General features: G+C 43.1%; 1 protein-coding gene across 3 annotated transcripts; it reads left to right on the top strand.

The window, feature by feature from the left end:
- naf1 (nuclear assembly factor 1 homolog (S. cerevisiae)) lies at positions 1-22,909 on the top strand. Of its 3 annotated transcripts, none has more exons than XM_012853762.3 (9): positions 1-90; positions 486-921; positions 1,069-1,201; positions 17,755-17,848; positions 17,920-18,002; positions 18,087-18,247; positions 18,359-18,410; positions 20,188-20,269; positions 20,835-22,909. In XM_012853762.3, exons 2-9 carry the CDS (start codon positions 503-505, stop codon positions 21,212-21,214), a joined length of 1,404 nt encoding a protein of 467 aa, XP_012709216.2. In that variant the 5' UTR covers positions 1-90; positions 486-502; the 3' UTR covers positions 21,215-22,909. The 3 variants fall into 3 exon arrangements, with proteins under 3 accessions (XP_012709216.2, XP_021166928.2, XP_021166929.2); XM_021311253.2 differs by having other exon boundaries at positions 88-185; XM_021311254.2 differs by lacking the exon at positions 1-90 and adding an exon at positions 156-277.
- The last annotated feature ends 756 nt before the right edge of the window (positions 22,910-23,665 follow it).

Here is a 23,665-nt window from a genome sequence, read left to right as displayed (position 1 = left end):
GTAGTTGTACGGTTGGTTCTACACCGCTGTGTGCGTGCGCTCAGCGTGGATTTAACCTCTCCTCTCATCACACAGCTGTTAGACGGAAAGGTATTGCTGTAGACAGAGCCGGCGTTACGGTGGTATCTCTGCGTTTATTACGTTAACGGGAGCTTTCTGGGCTCGTGCTGCTTTAATGAATCCACGTGAGTCTAAAACTGAACGGTTAGCCTGTTAGCTACCGGAGCTAAGTTTGGATGCTGATGGCCGACAGTAACACGTTGGAATTGTATTTTCGGTATTTATTTTCTCGTTTTGTTCTTAAATGAGCAGATAGCGCCAGGGAAGTGTTGCTCTGTAACTTGTATTAGACGCTCTGATTAGACGTTCAAAAGGTTTGGTTAAACGATTCAGACTTGGTGCTTATTTGAATAAATTTTACATTTTATCCTTTAACAACTAGTAAGAGGTTTAGCAGCCGCTTCATGTCTAATTCTGCCCTACAGTCTGACGTAACGCTCAGATGGATGGAAACTTCCCAGATGATGATGACCAGAATTCGCTATCGCTGATAAAGGACGAAGGGATGGAGGTCACCATGACAACTCGGCTGGAAAATCTTCCTGTGACCAGAAATGATAACTTACAAACAGAGGCAGGGGGAACGCATGGGCTGCCGTTGGGTTCTGTGTGTAAGGAGGAGGACTTTCAGAGTGAGGAACTAGGCAAGCGTTCCCATACAGAGACCAGCAGCACTTTACCAGAGATGAACAGTCACAATCTGGCATCAAAAGAGGGGAAAGAAATGGAGGTCACCATGGTAACGCATGATGCCACACAAACACTGGAAGAGGAAATGGGAGCTGTTCGAACAGCTTCATCAGCAGCATCACTCCTGGTGAAATTTGAGTGTGTGGATGAGGATTCAGAGGATTCAGACAGGTGTTTACACATGTACATGGACCCAAATCATCATACACAATACCCACTGATCATTTGCACCATTGTTTTTTTGTATTTGACACAAGACATTTTACATATAGACTGGAATTAAAGAAAACTGTAATACTTGCCTTTTTATTTTCCCAGTGACAGTTCCTCCTCTTCATCCTCCACTTCCTCCTCATCCTCCTCTTTTGCTCCTGCCCCAGTGTTTGAGGATTTTGATGAAGGTGTCAACCAATCAGCTCCTATAAAAGCTAGAGATGAAGTCCTACTTGAGGTCAGTGTGTGTTTTTGTTCTGATGAAATTTAGAGGATTTGTATTTGATCATTAATATTTACTCCAGTGTATAACATAGTACCTGATAAAAACAAAGTGATATGCCGAACAACTTTGCTTTCAGCAGGAATTAAAGACAGCATCAGACAAATCAGAACACTTTTATTAAAGGAGATATTTTCTTTGTTTGATGGTGCTTGGTGTAAAATGAACACATTTCCAGCAGATGTCTTAGTTGGAAACTCACCTGTTATCTTGGCTATATTGCAGAAATGCTAAATGCCTTAACCACTGATCTCGATTATACACTGGATTGCTAATAGCCTGCTGTTAGAACGAGTCGCGTTGAAGACACCAGCCGCCATATTAGTACTCCCTATTTTCCCCCAGTAAATGGGGAATATGTGTGCTACAGCATCGGATAACGAGGATTTTCTCATGATCGATCTATCTATCTATCTATCTATCTATCTATCTATCTATCTATCTATCTATCTATCTATCTATCTATCTATCTATCTATCTATTTATTTATTTATTTATTTATTTATTTATTTATTTATTTATTTATATATATATATATATATATATATATATATGCTGTTTATTCTCTGATGCCTTCACAGAGCAGATGCAGTTTTGGAGAGACTAAGTCACAAAAACTTGGACGTCCAGACCTGTATCTCTATACGTAATATTAGAGTAATCACATTCTAATCACAAATATAAACTATATCTTTTCATCTTACTTGTGAAAAGTTATTCCTGGAGCCCTGACGTAGATACTCCCTTGATTTAAACAAAAATGAGCCGCACAGTGCTGAGGCATCATTAGTTTGTTCAGCTTGAATCAGCAGGTTAGGGTAGTAGGTCGACCGCCCCAAGATGGCGACCGTAATTCCTGCGCAGCGACAGTCAATGCGGGGTCTACTCTTATTTTATGTCTATGGTCTGGACATGTGTAAAAGCACTCCGGATGCACTTAGGATCTTTTTTTTTCAGGACACCTTTGAAAGTAGCCAGGGACTCTTTTCTCTTCATTAGTTTTGGCATCTGTCAGCATGCCATCCTAGCACGCTTTGAAGGGTCACCCACTGACAGGATCGGGTTTCCTACAGCAAAGTTGAAACTGGTAAAAAACCCAAGCAAAAAGTAATATTATCAAAACAGCACTGCTGTCAACTCATCTAGAACAAATGCAAAGCTCTCTGGAGATGAAGGTTTTCTTCACCGGAGCACCTCTGGTAAAAATATGTTCTTTCACAAGCTGAAACTTTCTTCATCAGCAAACATATCAAGGTGCTACATTCAGCTGAAAGCTTTGTCAATCATTTCTTTTCTTTTTTTTTACTATTTCCCAAGTGCAGTTACACAGATCAGCTCATTTTAGCAGCTTTTCTAAATATCAGTAGTCTTTTATGCTTACATGTTTTTTGCTTTTGACTCAAAAACAAAATTGTTCCACAATAAACAAAATCCCCAGGTAAAAATTAATAGTTCCCCTGATTTTACAAGCTTTAAGCGTCACATCATTACAAAAAAGAAAAAAAAAAAAAACGATAACAAAAAAGGTCAGCTCCTAAAAGTGTAGTTTTAACCCTGGTAGTTTTTGGTTTTATGTGGAAATATTTCCCTATGCAGAATAATGTAAACATTCATAATGAAGCTTAGATATGTGAAAACATAGTATTAAGCTTTCTTTGCTCTGTTTAACAGTCTGGAGATTTTTTGTAAGTAGTTTTTATTTCTTTTCTCTTTTGGAGCCGACTGAACTTGCTTTGGTCACTGCATTATTCTTTTTATTTATTACTAATCTGTGTATGAATATGTGCGCGTTAGTGAGAGTGATTGGGTGAATGTGGCTCTAGTGTACAGCCCTTTGAGTGGTAAGTATGAGCTAAAAAGCGCTATATAAGTTCAGTCCATTTATCATTAACATCTACACGTGTAATGCCGTCACTTCTCTGCAGCCCCATGTGTGTACACTAAATGTTGTCCTAGCGAGCTGTGTGGCTGCGCTGATGTTTAGGGGTTAAAATATCTAGATGATGGTACCCCTCAGAAAGGATTCTGATGCCAGGTGTGAAGCGTTGTTGTTCTGCTGGTCTGTTGTGATTGCCCAGGACGCACAGAAATAGCCGGTTGAGCAGAGCTATTCATGTTCACTAAACCAATGTCAGGTGATCTGATCTTTGTAATATGGGGCATTGTCCTGCTGGAAGTAGGCATCAGGAGAGAAATCAAAATTTAAGGTCTTTAAAAAGTCTTAAATTCATTGTATTATCATGTTCAAGTCTTAAATATTTTTTAAAAGGTCTTAAATATAATATAAACGCTAGGGGTGGGTACTGAAACCTGGTATGAAAACGGCCCTGGGCCCTATTGTGTCTGCTTTTGTTCCAAATGTTTAAAAAATAAACCAGTCAGTTATGATTTGAAACATGATTTATTTTTAAAAAACATTTTTTACCCTTTTGTTTGATTAAAAAAGTATCAATAATGGTACAGATAAAATACTGAATCGATAAGTAGTATCATTAAGAGTAGTAGTATTGATAAATCCTTAACGATTCTCATCCATAATGGTAGCTGATGTTATTTCTTTATGATCTGAGCTAGAGGGAGCATGTAATTATTGAAGAGGAGGGGACCCAGGATGGTACCTTGGGGAACCCCACATGTGATTTTTGTCGTCTTTGATGTAAAGTTACCTACTGACACAAAAGTCCCTGTCCTTAGGGTCCTTAGGATTTAAACCAGTTGAGAACTGTACCAGAAAGGCCGACCCAATTCTCCAGGCGCTCTAACAGAATGGAGTGATCGACAGTATTGAATGCTGCACTGAGGTCCAGTAGAACCAGCACTGTGGTTCTTCCACAGTCTGTATTTATATGGATGTCATTAAACACCTTGATAAGGGCTGTCTCTGTACTGTGGTGAGGACGGAAGCCAGACTGGAAAACGTCAAAGCGGCTGGTCATTGCTAAGAAGGTGTATAAATGTTGAAATACAGCTTTTTCAATAATCTTACTGATAAAGGGGAGGTTTGAGATGGGCCTGTGGTTCTGCAGTAATAGTTTGTCTAAATTGTTCTTTTTGTTTGACTCGTGCATGTTTTTAGGAACTGGGGGGAAAACACCTGACAGGACATGTTTATTATCTGAGTCAAATCAGACGCCATGACAGGCAAAACTTTCTTAAAGAAAGCTGTGGGTAGAACATCAAGGCAGCAGGCGTAGGAACTTAGCTGCTGAATGATTTCCTCTAAGCTTTTGTAGTTTATTTGGCTAATTTGAGACATTTTGTCAAGATAAGTTCTAGTTGGATACAGCTTTGGTTCTGGAGTTGATATGGATGTACAGACTGATCCTCTAATCTGTAGGATTTTCTCAGTAAACAAGTTAGCAAATTCATTACAGGCCCTGGTGGAGTGGAGTTCAGAAGTAACAGACACAGGAGGATTTGTTAACCTGGCGAGGCAAATAAGGCATAAGTTTATTGTTTTTGTTGATAATCTCTAAGAAGAAAGATTCTCTAGCATACTTCAATTTTAAGTTATATCTGTAAAGTCTCTCTTTATAGATGTCATAGTGAACCTGGAATCTAGTCTTTCTCCACCTGTGTTCAGCTTTTTGACCTTTTTTTTTTTTTTCTCGCTTCTAACTAATGGAGCATTTCTCCAGAGATTTTTTTTCTTCCCAGAAACAACCTTCATTTTAATTGGAGCAATGCACTCAATGATGTCTGAGTCTTTAGACTGAAAGTTATGAGTTGAATGAATGAATGAATGCTTTATTTCAAATACATTAGTACAACTCTGAAAAATTAACAAGATCACCACAGACAGAAAATTCAGTCAATAAATTCAGTCAGGAATAGGCTGAAGCACACAGCTTGTCTACCTATCCCATTAAAAAAGGAATAACCTATAATATTATTACTAAAAAAATAATTATTTAATGAACATGAAGTACATATTTTGACATCTTCATTAAGGCCATTCTATAACTTAACACCAGAAACTAAAACACATCTGTTTTTTATATTAGTCCTTACTTTACATATTTAAAAAATAAGTAATCCTCTTAAATTATATTGTCCTTTTTTTAATTTAAATGGATTTTGAATACAAATAGGAAGACATTTATGTACTACTTGAAAAAGCACTTCTAGAATTTGTGAATATTACAATATCCAAGAATTTAAAAGTAAAGAAAAAACAAATAATTCATTAGTTGATTCTTAATATCCAGCATTAATAATTATTCTTATGGCTCTTTTCTGAAGTTTAACTATCGGGTCGATATTAGTTTTGTATGCATTTCCCCATATTTCAGCACAGCATGACAGGTATGGTAATACAAATGCACAATATAATATATGCAAACATTTCCTATTTAATCCTTTTTACCCAGCATCTCACAGCAGGGTATAAGATGCTAGCAGGGAAGGAATACAAGGAACGCCATAACCAACTGGCTGGTACTTCGACATATAAACAGGCAAAATAGTAATGGCCAACCAATCGAACATTGTGTTCATTGATGAGCAGCAGAGGACAGCCGTTGTGATCGATATGGCTCCATTCCATGTGATGAAAACATCAGGAAGAAAGAGCACAAGAAACTGGAGGAATACCAAGGGCTCAGGGATGAACAAGAAAGAGCCTGGCAGGTGAAACCCACAATTGTGCCCGTGGTCATTGGAGCACTCGGGGCAGTAACCCAACTCTGGAGAAGTGGCTCCAACAGATACCTGGAGAAACGTCAGACATCTGAGTCCAGAAGAGCGCAATCTTAGGAACAGCTAAGATCCTAAGAAGAACCCTTAAGCTCCCAGGCCAATGGTAGAGGACCTGAGCTGGAGAAAGAGTCACCCACCCTGCTCAGGAGTATGAGGGGTGGGTGAGAGAGCAGTTTTTTCTTCTTTTAATCAATTCAAATAAATGTAGCTGTCATGGTTCCTCTATGATGAACCCAGAATGGACACCAAACACACAGGGCATTTTACTGAGAGTTAATTGAAAGGAAGATGAGCAGTGAATGATTAAACCAGAGAGGCAGGACCGGACTGGAACAGGGGTGTAGATGTGAGCAGGAACTAACTGACTGGAGAGAGTTCTCATTCATAGCATTCGTTTCGATGTCTCACTATGGGATACGCCCCCTGCCGCGTATTCCTCAGAAGCATATATCTCATTACGCCAATCCTGATTGGCTGGTGATCGCGACGTCTGCATCACCCCTCCTATAAGTAGCCTTGCGCTACGACGCTACGTCATTCAAAAACCTCTTCTCGCTTCGAGGAACATCTCGAGCAGTCTAGCTTAACGGTCCACGGTCGGGGTACTTAAGCTAACCCCCTTGACAACGGGCGCTAGCTGCTACCGCTCTGGCCTTCACCATAGTCTGGAGCACGGTTCGCCAATATTAGCACGCCAGCTAATTTCCGTTTTGATCTGTAACACCAGTCAGCTCAGATTTTCACTTCGGCTAGCACACCAGCTACCGAAATGAATCCTGCTTCTCCTCACACCAGTGGAGGCGGCAGCGCGGAGGCTCGCATTTGTGGCTGCGGAAACAAAATTTCGAGCAAGGACCCACACCAGGTGTGCTCACAATGTCTTGGGCTGGAACATGCCCGCCTGGCGGTGGAAGCCCCAGGCTCATGTGCAGACTGTTCCCGCTTCACGATGAAGAGCCTCCGGAGACAGCTAGCGCGCCAAGCTAGCCTCTCCGGCAAAGACCCGTGTCTGTCTTCGTGTGGGCCGCCGCCCAACGACGACGACAGGCTCGAAGAAGATTTCACCAACGGACCAATCTGCCGCCGCGGCAGATTTGGCCACGTCGCTCTCGCCCGCGGAAGACGTCTTGGTGCTGGACTACGAGGATGAAGATGACGCCATCTCGGAGCTCCTCATTTCAGAGGAGGACGACGATGACAACGGATTCTTCATCCCGAGCCCGCATGCTGCAAAGCCGTGCGTGACGTCGGTTAACCGGGAGGGCGGGGAGAGTGCGGCAGCCTCTCCCGCCATGAACCTGAACATGCAGTCAGTGTGCAAACGCGCTGCATCCAGACTCAACATCCCATGGCCTGAAGTCGTCGCGGAGACCTCCAGATGCCTCAGGCCACTAGGGTGACCAGACAACTTCTCCCCGTTTTCCCGGAGCTTCTGGACGAAGTAGCGGTCTCATGGAAAGACCGACCGTTCAGCGGGAAAACGCAGATTCAAGGAGCCTCTTCCCTGGACTTTGAGGGCATGGAAAAGCTGGGCATCCAGCGTATGCCCCCAATGGAGCCGCTGGTAGCAGCACACCTGCATCCACGGCTGCCGACGTCCTCCAAGAGCCCCACGTTGCCGTCCAATGCAGACCGCTTCCAGTCCGCCCTGACGGACAAGGGGTATAAGGCAGCGGCGGTCGCGGTGAGAGCGCTGAACGTGTCCTCCATGCTTTCCGCATACCAAGCGGAACTGTGTGTGTGTGTGGACCCTGACGTGTGGGATGATGGGACCTCTGCCTCCGCGTACAGCGCTGCGCAGTCCAAGCCACGGGAAAATCCATGGGGATGATGGTGTTGCAGGAGAGAGCCAGGTGGCTCAACCTGACCAACCTGTCGGACCGAGAGAAGGAGGAGATCTTGGATATGCCAATCGTGCCGGAAGGCATCTTTGGGTCCGCGCTGGCTTCCATGCAACAGCGGTGCGAGGCCCGAAAGAAGGAGGACGAAGCGCTCCGTTTCTGCCTGCCAAGGAAGACGGAACCTTCCCCTCAGGCGACAGCAGGGCAGTCCTACGCCCAGGCGACGCCCCGGGCCCCTCCCTTCAAGATCCCCAGACGGCCGAACCCCCAGCCCGCTCCACGTGTCCCTTCCGTCCAAGGAGGCAGACAGGGCTGGTCAGGGAAACTGTCAAAGCCTCCGGTAACTCCCCCTGCGGGCCAGCCGTCGTAAGCCTCCAGGCACTAGGTCAGGAGGAAGAAGAGGACGGCCCGACGTCGCGGCCCTCTCAAGGGTGCTAGAACTGGACGTTCCCCGTTCACCGGTTCTACACGACCCGCCAACGAATGTGTGTCCCTCGAGACCTCGGCTGCGAGCGGTTTCCCCAGCCAGAGGACGAGGAAGCGCGAGAGATGCGGCGGCTGTTCCTGTCCCTGCGAGTTGCGCAAGCACGTACACATGTTCGAGAATAAACCTTGTTCTCCTGTGGCATCCAGACCTATGGTCGAGGGCGCAGATGAAAAAAATAAATAAAAAACTAGAACTGCAAGCAGTTATTAACGGGTTCCAAGCCCACGCACCGCCCCCTTTGATCATGTTCCTGGACTTCAGCATTCAATCCCACAGCATCTGGTGGAAAAACTGGAACATCTGGGCTTCAGCACACCCCTTCACCACTTCCTCACCTCCTGAGCACCGTCGGTCCGGGTCTGACAGACCACCTCTGATGTCATCACCCTCAGCACAGGCTCCCCTCAGGGCTGCATCCGGAGCCCCTTGCTGTTTACTCTAATGACACACGACTGCACCCCCAGGTTCACACCCAATCACATCATGAAGTTCGCAGATGACATAAACTCATCAACAGCTCAGCTGTGGAGGTGGTTAGCTGGTTAGTTCCTGGGGGTGCACATCACGGTCAACCTCACCTGGTCTGTGAACACCACAACACTGGTAAAGAGGGCACATAAGCGCTTGTACTTCCTGCAGAGGATGAGGAGAGCCCACCTGTCCCCGCACATTCTCACAACCTTCTACAGAAGTACCATAGAGAGCATTCTAACCAGCTGTCTCTCTGTGTGGTTTGGAGGCAGCAGCACCTCCGACTGGTGGAAAATGAGAGTGGTGGGGACAGCAGAAGGGATCATAGGGGCTCCTCTTTCCTCCATTAAGGACATTTCATCCCAGCGCTGCATGTCCCCAGCCCATAGCATCAGCGCTGCATGTCCCCAGCCCATAGCATCAACAAATAATATGATTGAACTTGACTTTGTAAAGTGCCTTGAGATGACATGTTTCATGATTTGGCGCTATATAAATAAAATTGAATTGAATTGAATTGAACAGAGACCCTCAAACCCCACCATGAACTGTTCCCCATATATATATATATATATATATATATATATATATATATATATATATATATATATATATATATATATATATATATATATAATGAATGTTCTTCATTTACAGTGACCCTTTAAACCATTAATGCTATTACTCCTTTTCATGACAACTCATAATATATGAATTACATGTTTCCCGTAACTTATACCTTTTTATTCTAAGTTCAACCAAGATATTCTCTTCTTATCCTTGTAGCTTGTAGTGTTAAATAAGACTAAAATCGTTTCATTTGAATCAAGGTATGCAGATGTTGATAGATATATCTATCTATCAGTGACGTGCGGTAGGGTTCATAGCTGGTGAAGCACTGACGTCATCAGTCAGATTTACAAATATATACACTCTACAGAGTAGACTCATTGCAAAGTGCTGAAGGGGACTGGTTGAGCCAAATCAATTAACCAAGAGACATGGAAAAAATATTGATTATTTGTTTAAAAAATAAATAAAACTAAATTATTTGTCATTTGATTGGTAGCAGTTTGAGTTATGATGGATTTCTACATTTGTAACACATTCAAAAACTAACCTACATTACGCACATTTCATTACAAAAACAAAACATGAATAATTATTGCTGTCTTACTTCTACTTAGAAATGAAGTCCAGCTGCACTCTTTCTGAACAAAAATATCGGTCACTTTCCGGTAAAAGTTCTTTTTATCTTCTTCAGTTTTAAAAGTTTCTCAGTCTCAGTGGAGCTCACTGCCAGGGAGGAAAGCCTTCCTTCATCAGTCCTGTTCCAGCTGTATGTTTAGAGTCTTTTTAGTGCTTTAGTTGTTTAGCAAAACTCGCTAATAACACATCCATAACTTGCTTTGACTCTACTATTTTGGGATAAGAGCGGTGCCCCTTGAGCGCCCCCTGCCTAGAGGCCAAGGAACTGCCGGCCTCACATACAACCAGCTCTTTGGCTTTTATGATCGCCCAGCAGCACACGAAAATACATAGTTTAATGACCAAAACAGAATTCGTAATCCACATATATTAAATTGTGGAAAATCAGTTAATCAGTGTTTGAACAATTGAATTTATGATCTAGAGACAGGAAGATGCATTCACGGAATGGAAGTCAGCGCAGTTAACATGGGATTGCGCAATCCCTGGGGAGACCAAGATCGCTGGCTTGGTGGCGCTTCACTATCAAGCACCACCAAGGATTTACGTTTAAAATAGCCAAAAGTCTTCGATTTTAAAGAGAATATCATAAATAAGGAAATTAGATTAAAAAAACAATTATTATTACAAATGACTGAGTGAATCACAATATATATTATCATTATTCTATATTTTCTTTCTTTCCATGATTGCCTCCCCTGAATGCATGTCACTGCTATCTATAACTATAACCCATAAACTTTGCACAACATTTGCATATTTGCTCATTTTGCATCATTGCATCTCCAACTAGCATTACAAATGCTGTCGAACTCTCAGTTTCTAAATGCATTCTCGCACAAATGCCCTTTGCACAATCAATTCAGTACATACAAATGGTTTTAAAAATCCTTACCTGTACACTGTGACTTTCTCATGCATTGTTTACACTTCAATTGTTTACTTTTAAATCACTGCTGCACCTTATACTGTAATTTAAATTGACTGTAATTTACAAGCTGTATTCTTGCACAAATTGCCCTCTGCACAATCAATTCTGCATATACAAATGTTTTTTTAAAAATACACACCTGTACACTGTGACTTCTCCTGATTTGTTTGCATTTCAATTGTTTACTTCAAATCACTGCTGCACCTTATACTGTAATTTATTTTACTGCAATTTACAAGCTGTGTGCAACAGAATTTCGTTCTGTACGCACTCTGTGCATACAAAATGACAAATAAAGTTTTCTAATTCTCTCTAAGTCTATCTATCTATCTATCCATATTATATTATAACGTTACTTTTCAAATAAGTCTGATCCATATCTGAACTATGGATCTTTGCAAATGTTCTTGCCATTACTTCTACTTTTTATTCATTTGTTAATGCTGTTCCTTCTTCATGTTTTAGAACTGGATATGTTCTCTCTGATGTATTTCCCTTCATTTTCTTAATCATTCCTCATACCTCAGCTATAGAATTTGTTCTGCCTATTGAATCACAAAAATCTCTCCATTTTGTCTTCTTTGCCTTCTAAATAACTTTCCTTGCTTCTGCTTGATCTTTTTTATATTCAATTAAATTTTTTAAATTATGTGTTCTTCTCAAAGCTCTAAAAGCTATCCTCCCATTTCAAGTCTCTGCTCCGCTTAGAAAATACACAGGATGTGACGTCACTTCCGGTGATGTGCCCAAATATGGGCATAATGGCCGCCCTGTTCACAGTTCTGGATGGCAGAGCTCTCGATGATGAGAGCTGTAAATTGATCACAAACTTCATAAATTTGTTAAAATTCAACGGTTTGCTCTAAAATTCTGAAAATATTCATGAATGTCCAAGAGTGTTTTATCTAACCACACGATTTTTTTGATGGTCATTAAAAAATGGATTCAGAGAAAAAAAAAATTAAACTTTATAATCTTGTATCATTAATTTTTAAAATCTTGTAAATTGGTCAAAATCGCCTGGATTTTTACCAAACTGAAAGACATGGTTATTCTGGCTGTGCTTTACAGATAGAGGCCATTTTTATTGGGATTGACCAATATTTGTGGAAAATACATTGATTTCTCCATTTTACAAACTTTGAAAAAAACAGAGTGTGGCACTTTCAAACACTGGAATACATGCAGTGAGAGAATTGTTACACCTTATTCAAGGAATACATCCTGAAAAGCCGAGCTTGTTACACCACACAAGTGATTTTTGGTGAATTTTTGAAGTTTTCCAGTTTTTTTTCCACACTTTTGGAAATAGGCCCCGCCCACTTGTTTCAATCATTACCATATTTAAGACTTTAGTTAAGGGCTATTACTGGAAGGGGATGAAAAAGGTTTTGTAAAAATCCGATAAGCCATTCTTGCGTAGTAGATTTCTTGACATCACAGCGCCCCCTAGTGATAGACGATCCTCAAACGCGGGTCACATGTGCAAAATCTTATTTGGACTATGTGTTATGAAGGACATGTCAAAATCTGTTATAGTTTTAGAATAATCAGCAATTACATTTCGAGCTAGCTAGCTAACAATCACTTATTTTAGCGTTACTTTTCGAAAAAGTCAAAATTCAAAAATCCGCCGCGTTAACTTTTTTTATTTGTCCATTACATGGTTATATATGGAGTTTTGCGCGGATTGCACAAAATATGTAGGAGGAGTTTAACTAGAAAGGTTTAAGCTTTGTAGCCATGTAGCGCGAAAACTAGCTGGGAAACGAAGGGTGTGCCAATTCCCTTTATTTTGCAGAATCATCCAATAAACAAAGTGATGTGAAGTTTTTGAGTGTGGGACCAGTAGTTTGGTGGTTATAGGCCAAAACGCATTGTCCTTCGTTATAGCGCCCCCTAGTTGTTGAGGGGTCTGAATTTCTGGGTTTGAGTAGCGGTGCACATTCTGTACTTGGATACCTGATTCAATAGGTTCGTTACAAATCCGCATGGGCCGCCCAACGCGTTTTAGCGGAGAATAATAATTACCCGTAATAATAATAAATAATTTAAGAACACGAGAAAAACAATAGGGTTCTCTGCTCACAGAGCAGACGAACGGCATAGCCGTTCGCCTGCGCTGCGGGCTTGGAACCCTAATAATGCAAATAAACGGTCCGATCACACCACTGCTCCTGCGGGATACACCTCATCCCCGCAGTCAGCAGGGTGGGACCGGTTCCGTGATGCAGTCGTCTCCCTGCGCAGGCGCAGTACCGTCCACTCGTGACGTCCCTGCCCTGCCGCTAGGGGGCGCTGTAAGTCCACCTTTGAGGCTGGAGGGAGACCCAGTAATGACGTCACTCTCCGCCCAAAGAGACAGATGGGCTTCCCTCACGACGTCAGCCTGGGTTCAGCGGACCGTGACACGGGGATACCGGCTTCAGTTTGCCAGGATTCCCCCTCGCTTTTCGGGCATAGTTCCCACTCAGGCATGGGGAGAATCTGCTTGCGCGCTGCAGGAGGAAATCTCTGCACTGCCGAGGAAAGGAGCCATCAGTCCTGTCCCCGCGGAGCAGAAACACAGCGGCTTCTACTCCAGGTATTTTCTGATCCCGAAACGAGGAGGGAAAGGAATTCGCCCTATCCTGGACTTGAGAGCTCTGTTATCTCCGTAAATACAAATTCAGGATGCTCACACGCATCCCTGGTGCGTCTGGTGCGTCGAGGCGACTGGTTCACCTCGATCGACCTAAAGGACGCATATTTCCATATTTCTGTGTACCCACCACACAGGAAATATCTGAGATTCGCTTTTTGGGGCATCTGTTACGAATACACAGTGCTACCGTTCGGGCTCTCCCTGAGCCCGAGAGTGTTTGTGCGCTGTACTGAAGCGGCGATTGCTCCGCTAAGGAGGCAGGGTATCAGATTGGCCACATATCTGGATGACTGGCTCCTTCTGGCTCGGTCACAGAGGGAGGCGGTGACGTACACACAGATACTCGTTCGACACCTGCTCGATCTGGGTTTTGTGCTGAACCACGAAAAGAGTGTTTTAACCCTGACACAGAATATCATCTTTCTGGGTCTGGAGCTGAATTTGGTCTCGCTCACCGCTCGTCTGTCCTCAGACAGAGTGCTCAGGCTAAGGTCCTGCCTCGCCTCATTCTGTCTGCTCAGGGCAGTCCCTTTCAGATTGTGTCTGCGACTGCTAGGTTTGATAGCTTCCGTCTGCATATGAGAGGATTTCAGCGCTGGGTAGCTGCACTCAGGCTTCATCCCGCACGTCACGGGGCGCGATGGGTGGTTGTCACCTCGGAGTGCATCAGGGCCCCTGGCGCCGTCCAACTTTTTTAGAGCAGGGTGTGCCGAAGGTCGGTGTGTAAGAGGCCTATGGAGCCAGAACCTCCGACAGTTCCACATAAATTATCTGGAGCTCTTAGCGGTGTTTCTCTCGCTGAAGCGCTTCCTCCCGCTCATCAGCGGTTGTCACGTCCTTGTGAGAACCGACAACACGACAACAGTGGCTTACATCAACCGTCAGGGGGGATTGCGTTCCCTTCGGTTGCATGCACTAGCTCACAAGCTGATTTTATGGAGCAGCAAGCATCTCCTTTCACTCAGAGCTACCCATGTACCGGGGGTTCTGAACTGCGGGGCGGATATGCTGTCCAGAGGTGCCCCATTATACGGGGATTGGACTCTGCACCCAGCAATAGTGGAAGATGCTTACCGACCAGATGCTTACCGACCAGAGGGGTGGAGGGATACCATGTGGTATCCCTCCGCCCCTCTGGTCGGTAATCATCCCCGCAAATTCTAAATTAAAAATTCTAAATTAAAACATAACTTACCGAAAATCCTCGCTCTCATGTCATGTTCAAAACATTCTTCTTCGAAATAGTCACTGCATATGACGTGTTTTCTCTCTGGCCAGAAGTTAGATGGCAAATCCGCTCTCTTCAAGTTGGCAATCCAGCAACGAGCCCGGTGGCTCATGAATCAGAAAGTTGAAAAAAGCAATGTTTTTTTCTACTTTTACCAGTTGTGTTGGAACATCCAATGGCCATGCATGTGAGCATGGTTGCTTTAACAATAGCTCTTGCGAATGTCAGTGGTGAAGTCCTCTGGAAATCTGAAAAAATTGTTGATGATCGCAGCTGTGTAGAACGGCTCCTATTGACTTTGCTTAGAAAGAGCGGAGAAATGCTGTCTCCGCTTCGCTTTTCCACGTCGCAGGATGTGATGTCAGACGGCCCTTACTGCCCAAATATGGGCAGTAATGGCCGCCTCCATACACAGTGATCCAGACGACAATTTATGTTTTTATTTTCTTATTAATTAAAGATATGTTCATTAAATAACCACAAACGTATTAATTTTAGTTATAGCTAATGGTCCCCTGATTTTTCCTTGTTGACCGGACGAGGAGGGAAACCCTTTAAGGTTTATCTGGCAGCTATTTCGGCATGCCACGTGGGCTTTGAGGGCAGCCAATACCCCTTGGTGGGCCGTTTTATGAAGGGAGTGCGTAGGCTTCTGCCGGTGACCAGATCCCTGGCACCTCCATGGGACCTGACAAGGGTACTGGATGGCCTCGCGAATCCTCCATTTGAGCCTTTGGAGGAGGCTGATCTCAAGCATCTATCCCTCAAGACAGTTCTGCTGTTAGCATTGGTATCTACTAAACGTGTAGGTGACCTCCATGCTCTGTCGGTGAACCCCTCCTGCCCCATCTTCGGTCCAGGAGATGCTAAGGTCTCACTGCAGCCCAACCCATCCTTTGTACCTAAAGTGGTGGGCTCGTTTTCTCCCATTATTCTTACAGCCTTCTCTCCTCCTCCTTTTTCCTCTTCAGAGGAACAGCGGCTGAACAAGCTTTGTCCCGTCCGGGCCCTGCGGGCCTACGTGGACAGGACTAACGGTTTCCGAAGGAGTGATCAGCTCTTTTAAGGGCAAGCCAATCTCTAAGCAACGGCTCTCCCACTGGATTGTGGGGGCAATTGCGCTGTGTTATACAAGCCAGAGTCTCCAGGCCCCGGGTGGTCTACGGGCCCACTCCACTAGGGGCTTGGCGACGTCCTGGGCCCTCTTTAGGGGAGTGCCCATTCAGGACATATGTGCAGCAGCGAGTTGGTCTTCACCGCTTGCTTTTGCTCGGTTCTATAAACTGGATGTCTCAGTTCCTAGTGTGGCCTCAGCTGTTTTGGACTCTGAGGCATTACTGGGGCAGGCACATCCGAGTACTGGGGGTCGCTAGAGATAAGAAGTCTGGCAATACGGGAGTCTCCATATCCCATAGTGAGACATCAAAACGAATGCTATGAATGAGAACTATAGGTTACTGGCGTAACCCCGGTTCTCAGAGTAGCATGAGTGAGATGTCTCACCAGACAACCCTTCTTGCTGGGGCGAAGCGAGAAGAGGTACTTATTTCGAATGACGTAGCGTCGTAGCGCAAGGCTACTTATAGGAGGGGTGACGCAGACGTCGCGATCACCAGCCAGGGGCAAACCAGGCTGACAGACGTGAAGTGAGTGGAGACTGATGACAAACCGGCAGGGAAGAGAAGATTTATGTAGGGAGGCTGGCAGGTGGAGTGAGTCTGACTAATTAATGTCCAACAGGTGTGACTGATTGCAGATGGAGTGGAGGGTAAGCTGAGTGAGAGGAGGAGGAGGAACTGAAAACCAACAGAATTCTTCTGGACATTTCTGTATGTCATTATGTATGTCTTAAACTTTATTCTTAATGATCTTAAAAAGTCTTAAATTTGAGTTGGTGATACCTGCAGAAACCCTGACCAAGAAAATGCCATCCACACCATTGCCAGCGTTCTGGACCAGTGACTCAAGGAAGAACTGATCCATATGTTTATTTTCTTTAAACCAAGTTCTGAACTTACCAGCTGCAATCGACCCATTTGACCATGCAGCTTTTCTTTGTGTTCCTGTCCAGATCAAAGTCTCTGTTTCATCTTCCTACCTGACAGGAGTGGCACATAGTGTGGTCCACTGCTGTTGTATTCTAAAGCAATAAATGTGGGCTAATGAAAGTGGGATAAGTTCCCACTTTGCATGCTGTGGAACCAATGGGCCTGCTGGTTGGAGTCTTTGGCAGCAGATGCCCACACATTACACAGATCATAGTTTCCAAGACGCTAAGGATCAGAGAGAGTGATAGGAACAGAAATGGGAAAAATAGGGGTGAAAAGAATTGTGCATTTATAGCAAGCAGTATTACTATTGCAATATTCTCATCGCCAAATGTTCTAATATTGTGCAGCACTATTGTAGTTTCCCTTACTGAAGGCTGGAAGTGTTTCAGATTCAGAGTTGGCATTCTGCATGCCTTGGTTGTAACCCATGCTGATTAGAGCTGCTGTTACCTTTCTGTCATCTCCAACCAGACATCCCATTCTCTCCCCACGGCATCAAAAAGACATTTTAGTCCACACAACCAAAGCAAACTGAATATTTTCTTTTTTCCAATCTTTCTTTGTAAACCTGGGAGATGTGGAAAAATCCAGCCCGATCAGCGTTTTCCTAGATGCTCAGACCAGCCTGTCTCGTATCAGCAGCCCTTTCTTCCCCATTCTGATGCTTGCTTCATCTTCACCACATTTGGATGCTTAATTGCATTGAGTTACTGCCTTGCGTTTGGCTGATTTTTCCTATTGTAATTTTAAAGGGTACAGTGAGCACATACTTTATCACACCAATACTGTTTTGGAGGAAAACATGCTTTTCACATGTGTTTTTATTTTTCTTCTTCTTCTTATGTTAATATTTTTCATACCAACTTTATTGGGACATTGCTCATAATATAAGGCAGTCTATTTGTAGCTGTATGAGATTGTTTGCTAAAATGTCCTGTCTGTTTGCAGGAGCTTCCAGCTGTTGAGGACGTCTCTGTGAGCTTACCTGAGGACTCAGAGTTGCAGCCCGTGGGAACAGTCTCCAGTATCGTACAGCAGCTTGGTGAGTAGACGTGTGTGGATGAAGCATCAAAGTTCTTCTGCTCCTTCGTTGACCTCTGTGTGTCTTGTCAGTTATCATACAGTCCCTGAAAGACACTCCTCCTCTGAATGAGGACAGCATCCTGTTCAGGTGTGACAGGGTGGCTGTGGGGAAGGTAAGGACACCAGCAGGAAGCTCCATATGGACTAGACGCCATCCTTGTTGCTTTCATTGATATTATGCTTCTGATGTGTTTTAGGTGTTTGAGGTGTTCGGCCCCGTGTGCAGTCCTTTGTACGTTCTGCGTTTTAACTCTGCAGACCAAATCATTAGCAAAGGCCTGACAGAGGGATCGACTGTTTACTGTGCTCCAGCACTCAAGGAGTACACTGATTACATCCTCACTCAACAGCTCAAACTGTAAGGACACACATCCAAGTACTGTTCGGCACCGATTGCCTTAAAGTTGAACAAATAATTACCTTTGTAGAAGTCCTGTTATGTAAAATATTATGATGTTGTTTTCCACAGTTTAAAAGGATCTGATGCATCCTGGAAGAATGATGACGAGCCACCAGAAGAGGTAATCATCGTTAATGTTAGGATCAGTTTTGGTGCTCTTCTTCCATTCTGGATGTTTGGAGGGTGTGTCTGCACAACAGAAAATGTGTTTTATCGTATTAAGAAGTTAGACCAATGCTAGTTTTATAAACCATGTTTAAATGTGTGCTTCAGACCACCGGGCACTAACCAATCCTGAGCCAGGAAGCACAATATTTTATTTATATCAAATAAAATTTGAGGGAAATAACCACAGGTCACGTAAATGCCCAACAGAAGATCATAGCAACACATGTGGAATGCTTAATTCCATATGTGTTGTGTTATTGAACCTATTCTTCTTCTTTAGATTTTGATGATGTCACCTTTGTAAATGAGATTTTAAATCTGTCTTTCCTTCTTAAATAAAGTAATAATATAATTGAATTGTTCTAATGCGCAGCACTCTGGTTTAGTTCATAACACAAACTGTTAGAATGTTTTCTATCAAAGGAAGATTAAATCGAGTTGTAGGCTTTGTTTTGTTCCTTCTTTCTGAGCAAGCATGTGGTGACAGTGGATAGAAAAGACTCCTTAAAACAGAAAGAAACTTCAGCAGAACCTGGTTCTTCATGATTGAGCTGTGACCAACCACAAAGCTCAGAGAAACAAAAACACAGATGCTCTTGGCCTAGCTCTGAACCAGTTGTCCATTTAAAGTTGTCTAGAGCTTCAAGGAAGAACAACTGTTAACCCAGCCACAGTTGTGTGTGCCAAAGATTCTAGTCTGTGGGAAGTCAAAGCCTGGTCAAGTGTGTGTGTGTGTGTGTGTGTGTGTGTGTGTGTGTGTGTGTGTGTGTGTGTGTGTGTGTGTGTGTGTGTGTGTGTGTGTGTGTGTGTTAGCTGGGTGAGAACATTTTTTTTGTGCATTTTACTTGTAAAGTGAGGGCCCCACTTTGTTCCTGGGCCAAGGGTTAGGCTATGGACTATAGTCCAATTGGCCCTTTTCCATCAATGTCATCTCCCCCACACCACTCTACTCGCCATTATATAGATATGCTAATACATTTAATAACATTAAATGCCTCCCTTGGATAATAACAGGGGAAACTGCTGTTGTGGTTCAAATTAAAACGTAATCTTTCTCTGAATATTTGCAACAAATCCCTACGCTAAAGGTTAGCAGTTGGAAGGCTCATAAGAGACCTCCTGTTTGCGGTGTTAGGATCATTTAGACTGCTGTTGGGGGAGGCCAACACAGGTTTCTTTTTTGTAGACCTTAATGACATGCACTCAACAGTTTTCTATCTGGAGTTTTATTCTGTGTCGTGTGAGGAAGGTATTGTCGTGCCTTCCGCTGTCGCTACATGCATGCTGAGTTTGATGTCCTGCTTGCGCGTTCAAGAGAAATGAAGGATGCTAGTCGATATAGTCTGATGGGGTTCCTTAGATAGAGAGCTAAATGGACTGCATTTTTATAGCAATTGTCTAGTCATACTGACCACCCAAAGCTCTTTTATAGATATCCACATTTACACAACTGCACTCACATTCATGCAAAGATACCCAGATCGGTGGGTAACTTGGAGTTAAATGCCTTGCCCATGGGCACATTGATATGTGACAGGATAAAGCTGGAATCAAACCTACAACTTACCAATTGCAAGGGCACTAACCTCCCGATCCACAGTTTACCAATTGAATTAATAAACTGATAAAACTGTCTTCATACTGTAAGGATGTGCTACACAGGTTTACAAAGCCTTCATTATCTCTTTGTTTGTTTGTTTGTTTCCTTCCTTCCTTCCTGGTTCCTCCAGGCTTTAGATTACAGTGATGATGAGAAGGAGCAGGAAGCGAAAAGAAAAATAAGGACCAAGAAGAAGGAAAATGGCAACATTGGTAATTCCACTTTATATATATATATTCTTGCAGGTACTTAAAATGTGGTTATTGAAAACTACACAGTGTATTTTGGTGTCATTCATTTAACTGAAAGTGCAGTCAAATGAAGAAGCTCTGTGTGGAAAAACAACTAAGAGAGAATGTGGCAGCCAGGACTGAGCACCTCTGTAAAGCCAGAAGCTTTGGGTGTTTGTTGTTCTGCCGCATACAGGTGTGTGTTAACGTAAGGCTAAGTTGGAAAGGCATCAGCAGTGACCTTAGACAAAATGCTAATTGGACAGAGCTAATACAGCACTTTCCTAAGGGCTGCACACATTAGGGGAAACATGCCACTAAAGAAAACAACCTTCACATTAAGGGCATTAAATCATTAACTGGTTAATTTATTGATTCACAGATAGATTATCAACACTTCATTTTACTAGTATACTGTACGTATGTATATATTTGGATAAATCAAAAGAATATAGATGAAAAACTAAAATGGGTAAAACAGAAATAACTTGGCTGTATTAAAAAGCACTAAACGTGAACAAACCAAAAACCTTTTTTACTATTTCAGATAAATCTGGTCAGCACCAGGGCCACGATCGGCGGGGCTTCCAATCCAGACATGCTGGGCCCCGAGTCCAGCGCCAGCACCCAAGAAATGCTCCTCCCCAACACTTTCACTCATACTGCCCGCCTGGACACACAGAGACTCATCCCTCATACCGCCCTCCTCACTCCCATTATCTCCCGTCTCCTTCTCATCCTCCTCCTCGTCACCCTTTCTCCCCACCAAGCTTCCCTCTCTACCCTCCTCCTCCCCTCCCACCCCCGGCTTTTTTCAATCCATCATTCTCCCCTCCTTTCTGGCCTCCAAACTCTGTCCCATATGTTGACTTCACCCTTCCTCCCCCTCCACCTCCTCCCCCTCTTCCTCCCTCTCCACCTCACTAACCTCACAGTTGGCCAACTGCATCAAGTTTATTGGGGGATTTTTGTTTATTCTTATTAAAGGAATATATCATTTCCTGTGAGACAACAGCCCGGTGACATATGTCAGTTCAGTGACTGGTAGGCTGTATATTCCTGATGGATGTTTAAAATAAACAGCCATTCATTTAGAAGAGCTAATGGTGATGTCTGCATCCTGCCACCTGTATATGTAATATTGTCGTTTTTTCTCTATATGTGGTGGCGGTATGGACGTGTTTTAAGTTGGCAGATCCTTTTTCTTTCTTTACCTACTGCCCCCCTCTCCTTTTTGCTCATGGTATGTGGGCCCAATTTCTTGATTTGATCCCTTGCAGACTGTGAAGATGACACCACCCACTGTGACTGAACAGCTAGAGAGCCATCCAGCAGCTTTGGACTGACTTTATGTTGCAGGTCAATTTGACCGTTTTGGTCTATTAATAGCCAGAAGGAAAATGTCTGTTTTAGCTGTTCTTAAACCTTTGTCCATTATTTTAGCTCTAGCTAAGTCTGGAGTGAAATAAAAAGGTAAAAGGTTCACATATAATTTAATTCTAAATGATTTGCTGAAGATGACACTGTTTCCATTGCAAACCAGTTTCCTCTTGCTGGTACATATTGTATAGTAGAGTTAAACAATTAGTTCTGAAATGGGCACCACATGACTAAAACTCTAACGGTGTGAAATGTTAAACGGCTGAATTGGGCTACCGCCCCTTAAACCACATTGGCACCCTCCTCAGTTGTGTAAACAAAACTGCTTCCCAAGTCAGTAATCTGGATTTGTACTTGCTGAGCCAGAGGCAATGTCAGCTGCCTATTCCTTCACTCCATTAAGTCTTGTTTGTTCTGTCTGACGTGAGCAGGTGCATCTGGAGACAACTGCAGAATGACAATGGCAAAAAATGTGTGGGGAAATTCTTGGAGGTTAGTATTGTGGTTCTTTTTAGGAACATTAAATATTATAAGCCAAGGTTTTTATCATATTGAACATTTCACAAGGAACCCAGAGCAGCCCCTTTGAGATAATTAATTTTTTTTGTAATGGTATGTGATGATCATTTAAAATCCTGTAACCTTTGAAAATCCTCTCCAATCTAAAACTTTACATACCCATACAGGGTTATGTAGAAACGGGGAATCACTTTTGCACACCCTTGAGTGTGACACTGTTTCAGAACCATTCCTTATGAAAGCATTTGTTCTGATTCAGGGTAAACTACTTGCATCCTGTCCTCTGAACTCAGAAGACATTTTGATTCACTTTTACTGACACGTCTTGTAACCGAGCAGAGTAGCATCGTGCGATGTGTTCATTCTGGAACAAACTGTACTTTTCTTTTACTGATTTCAGTGTAGTTACTGTCGTTGCTCATTGCATTTTACTGCGGTGTAAAAATGGGTTAAAATGTGAAACATTTTCCACAAACTCTGCAGCTTGTCTGCTGTAGCCATCACACAGTCATGTCTCTTATGAATGGAACAACAACTAGACTTGAAAGTACTTCCTGTTGGCCGCTGTTGCAGATTAAGCTCTTCATGTTGTGTCAGATGTCTAAAATAACATTTCTTGGTTGAGAATATATTATTTGTTGAGAGCTGTTAGGATTTAGTTCTGCTTCTCCTTTGCTTCTGTTTGGTAAACTGGGAGAAATAAAAGTCTTTATTTCCAAGTTTCTGTTGGAACTGTTTGTATTTCTTTTAACTAATCTTTTGTCAACAACGTGTGATTAACTTACCGAAGAGAATGTTGGCCTTGGCCTATGACGTTAAATAACCTGAAAATTGTGTTCAGTCAATTTTGCACGTCTCTGTTTAGGTCTAAATTAGAAGAGGCACCAAGGAGTTGGCCTGTGACAGCCATTGCTGTGAAAACTGTGGTTAAGTGTTTTCTATATTTGGATTTAGAGCAGCTGCAGGGCATTTTTTTTGACATTTCTCATCCTGTAACACTTTCTCAATTCTAAAATAACCCCACCCCCAGACATATTGTGAAAAATGCCACCAAAGTGGGTGGTTCCAAGAGACACCGATGAGTGGTGGGAGTTCTAAACAGGGCTCGTTTTCACAACAGCGGTCAGCACGAGGGAAAGTGACCTGTTGATACGCGGAGTGACCAGGGCGACATCTGGTTGTTTTGCCACGGAAATGTCTTTGGTGGGATGGAGGAATTTTCATCATCCTAACAGGGCTATGGTAACTAAAGAACCGTTTGACCCAATAGAAAAAATTAAACTGCAGTAGCAACTGTTCAACCCTAAGATGGCAGAACTAAGACAGTAAGACAAATATTGCAGCGCTAAACAAGTTCACATGAAAATGTAAAAAAAAAATGCTCAGTAACATTAAAGTAGCACCATTAGGTCTGGTTTCTACAGTTTATCTGCAAAAAAAGTTGATTTTGGGATTAAACGCTGTAATAGGAAACAGCAT

This window comes from Fundulus heteroclitus, chromosome 5 (assembly GCF_011125445.2).
Source record: "Fundulus heteroclitus isolate FHET01 chromosome 5, MU-UCD_Fhet_4.1, whole genome shotgun sequence".
Taxonomy (NCBI): domain Eukaryota; kingdom Metazoa; phylum Chordata; class Actinopteri; order Cyprinodontiformes; family Fundulidae; genus Fundulus; species Fundulus heteroclitus.
The sequence above is the reverse complement of the archived record's forward strand: the minus strand, read 5'-3'. Positions and strand labels throughout refer to the sequence as shown.

Bases quoted from the DNA above. Each gene is read 5' to 3' on its own strand.
- naf1 (XM_012853762.3), top strand. From the start codon at position 503: ATGGATGGAAACTTCCCAGATGATGATGACCAGAATTCGCTATCGCTG. The intron at 18,248-18,358 runs GTAAGGACACAC...TGTTTTCCACAG, and splicing joins CTCACTCAACAGCTCAAACT to TTTAAAAGGATCTGATGCAT. The intron at 20,270-20,834 runs GTAATTCCACTT...TTACTATTTCAG, and splicing joins GAAGGAAAATGGCAACATTG to ATAAATCTGGTCAGCACCAG.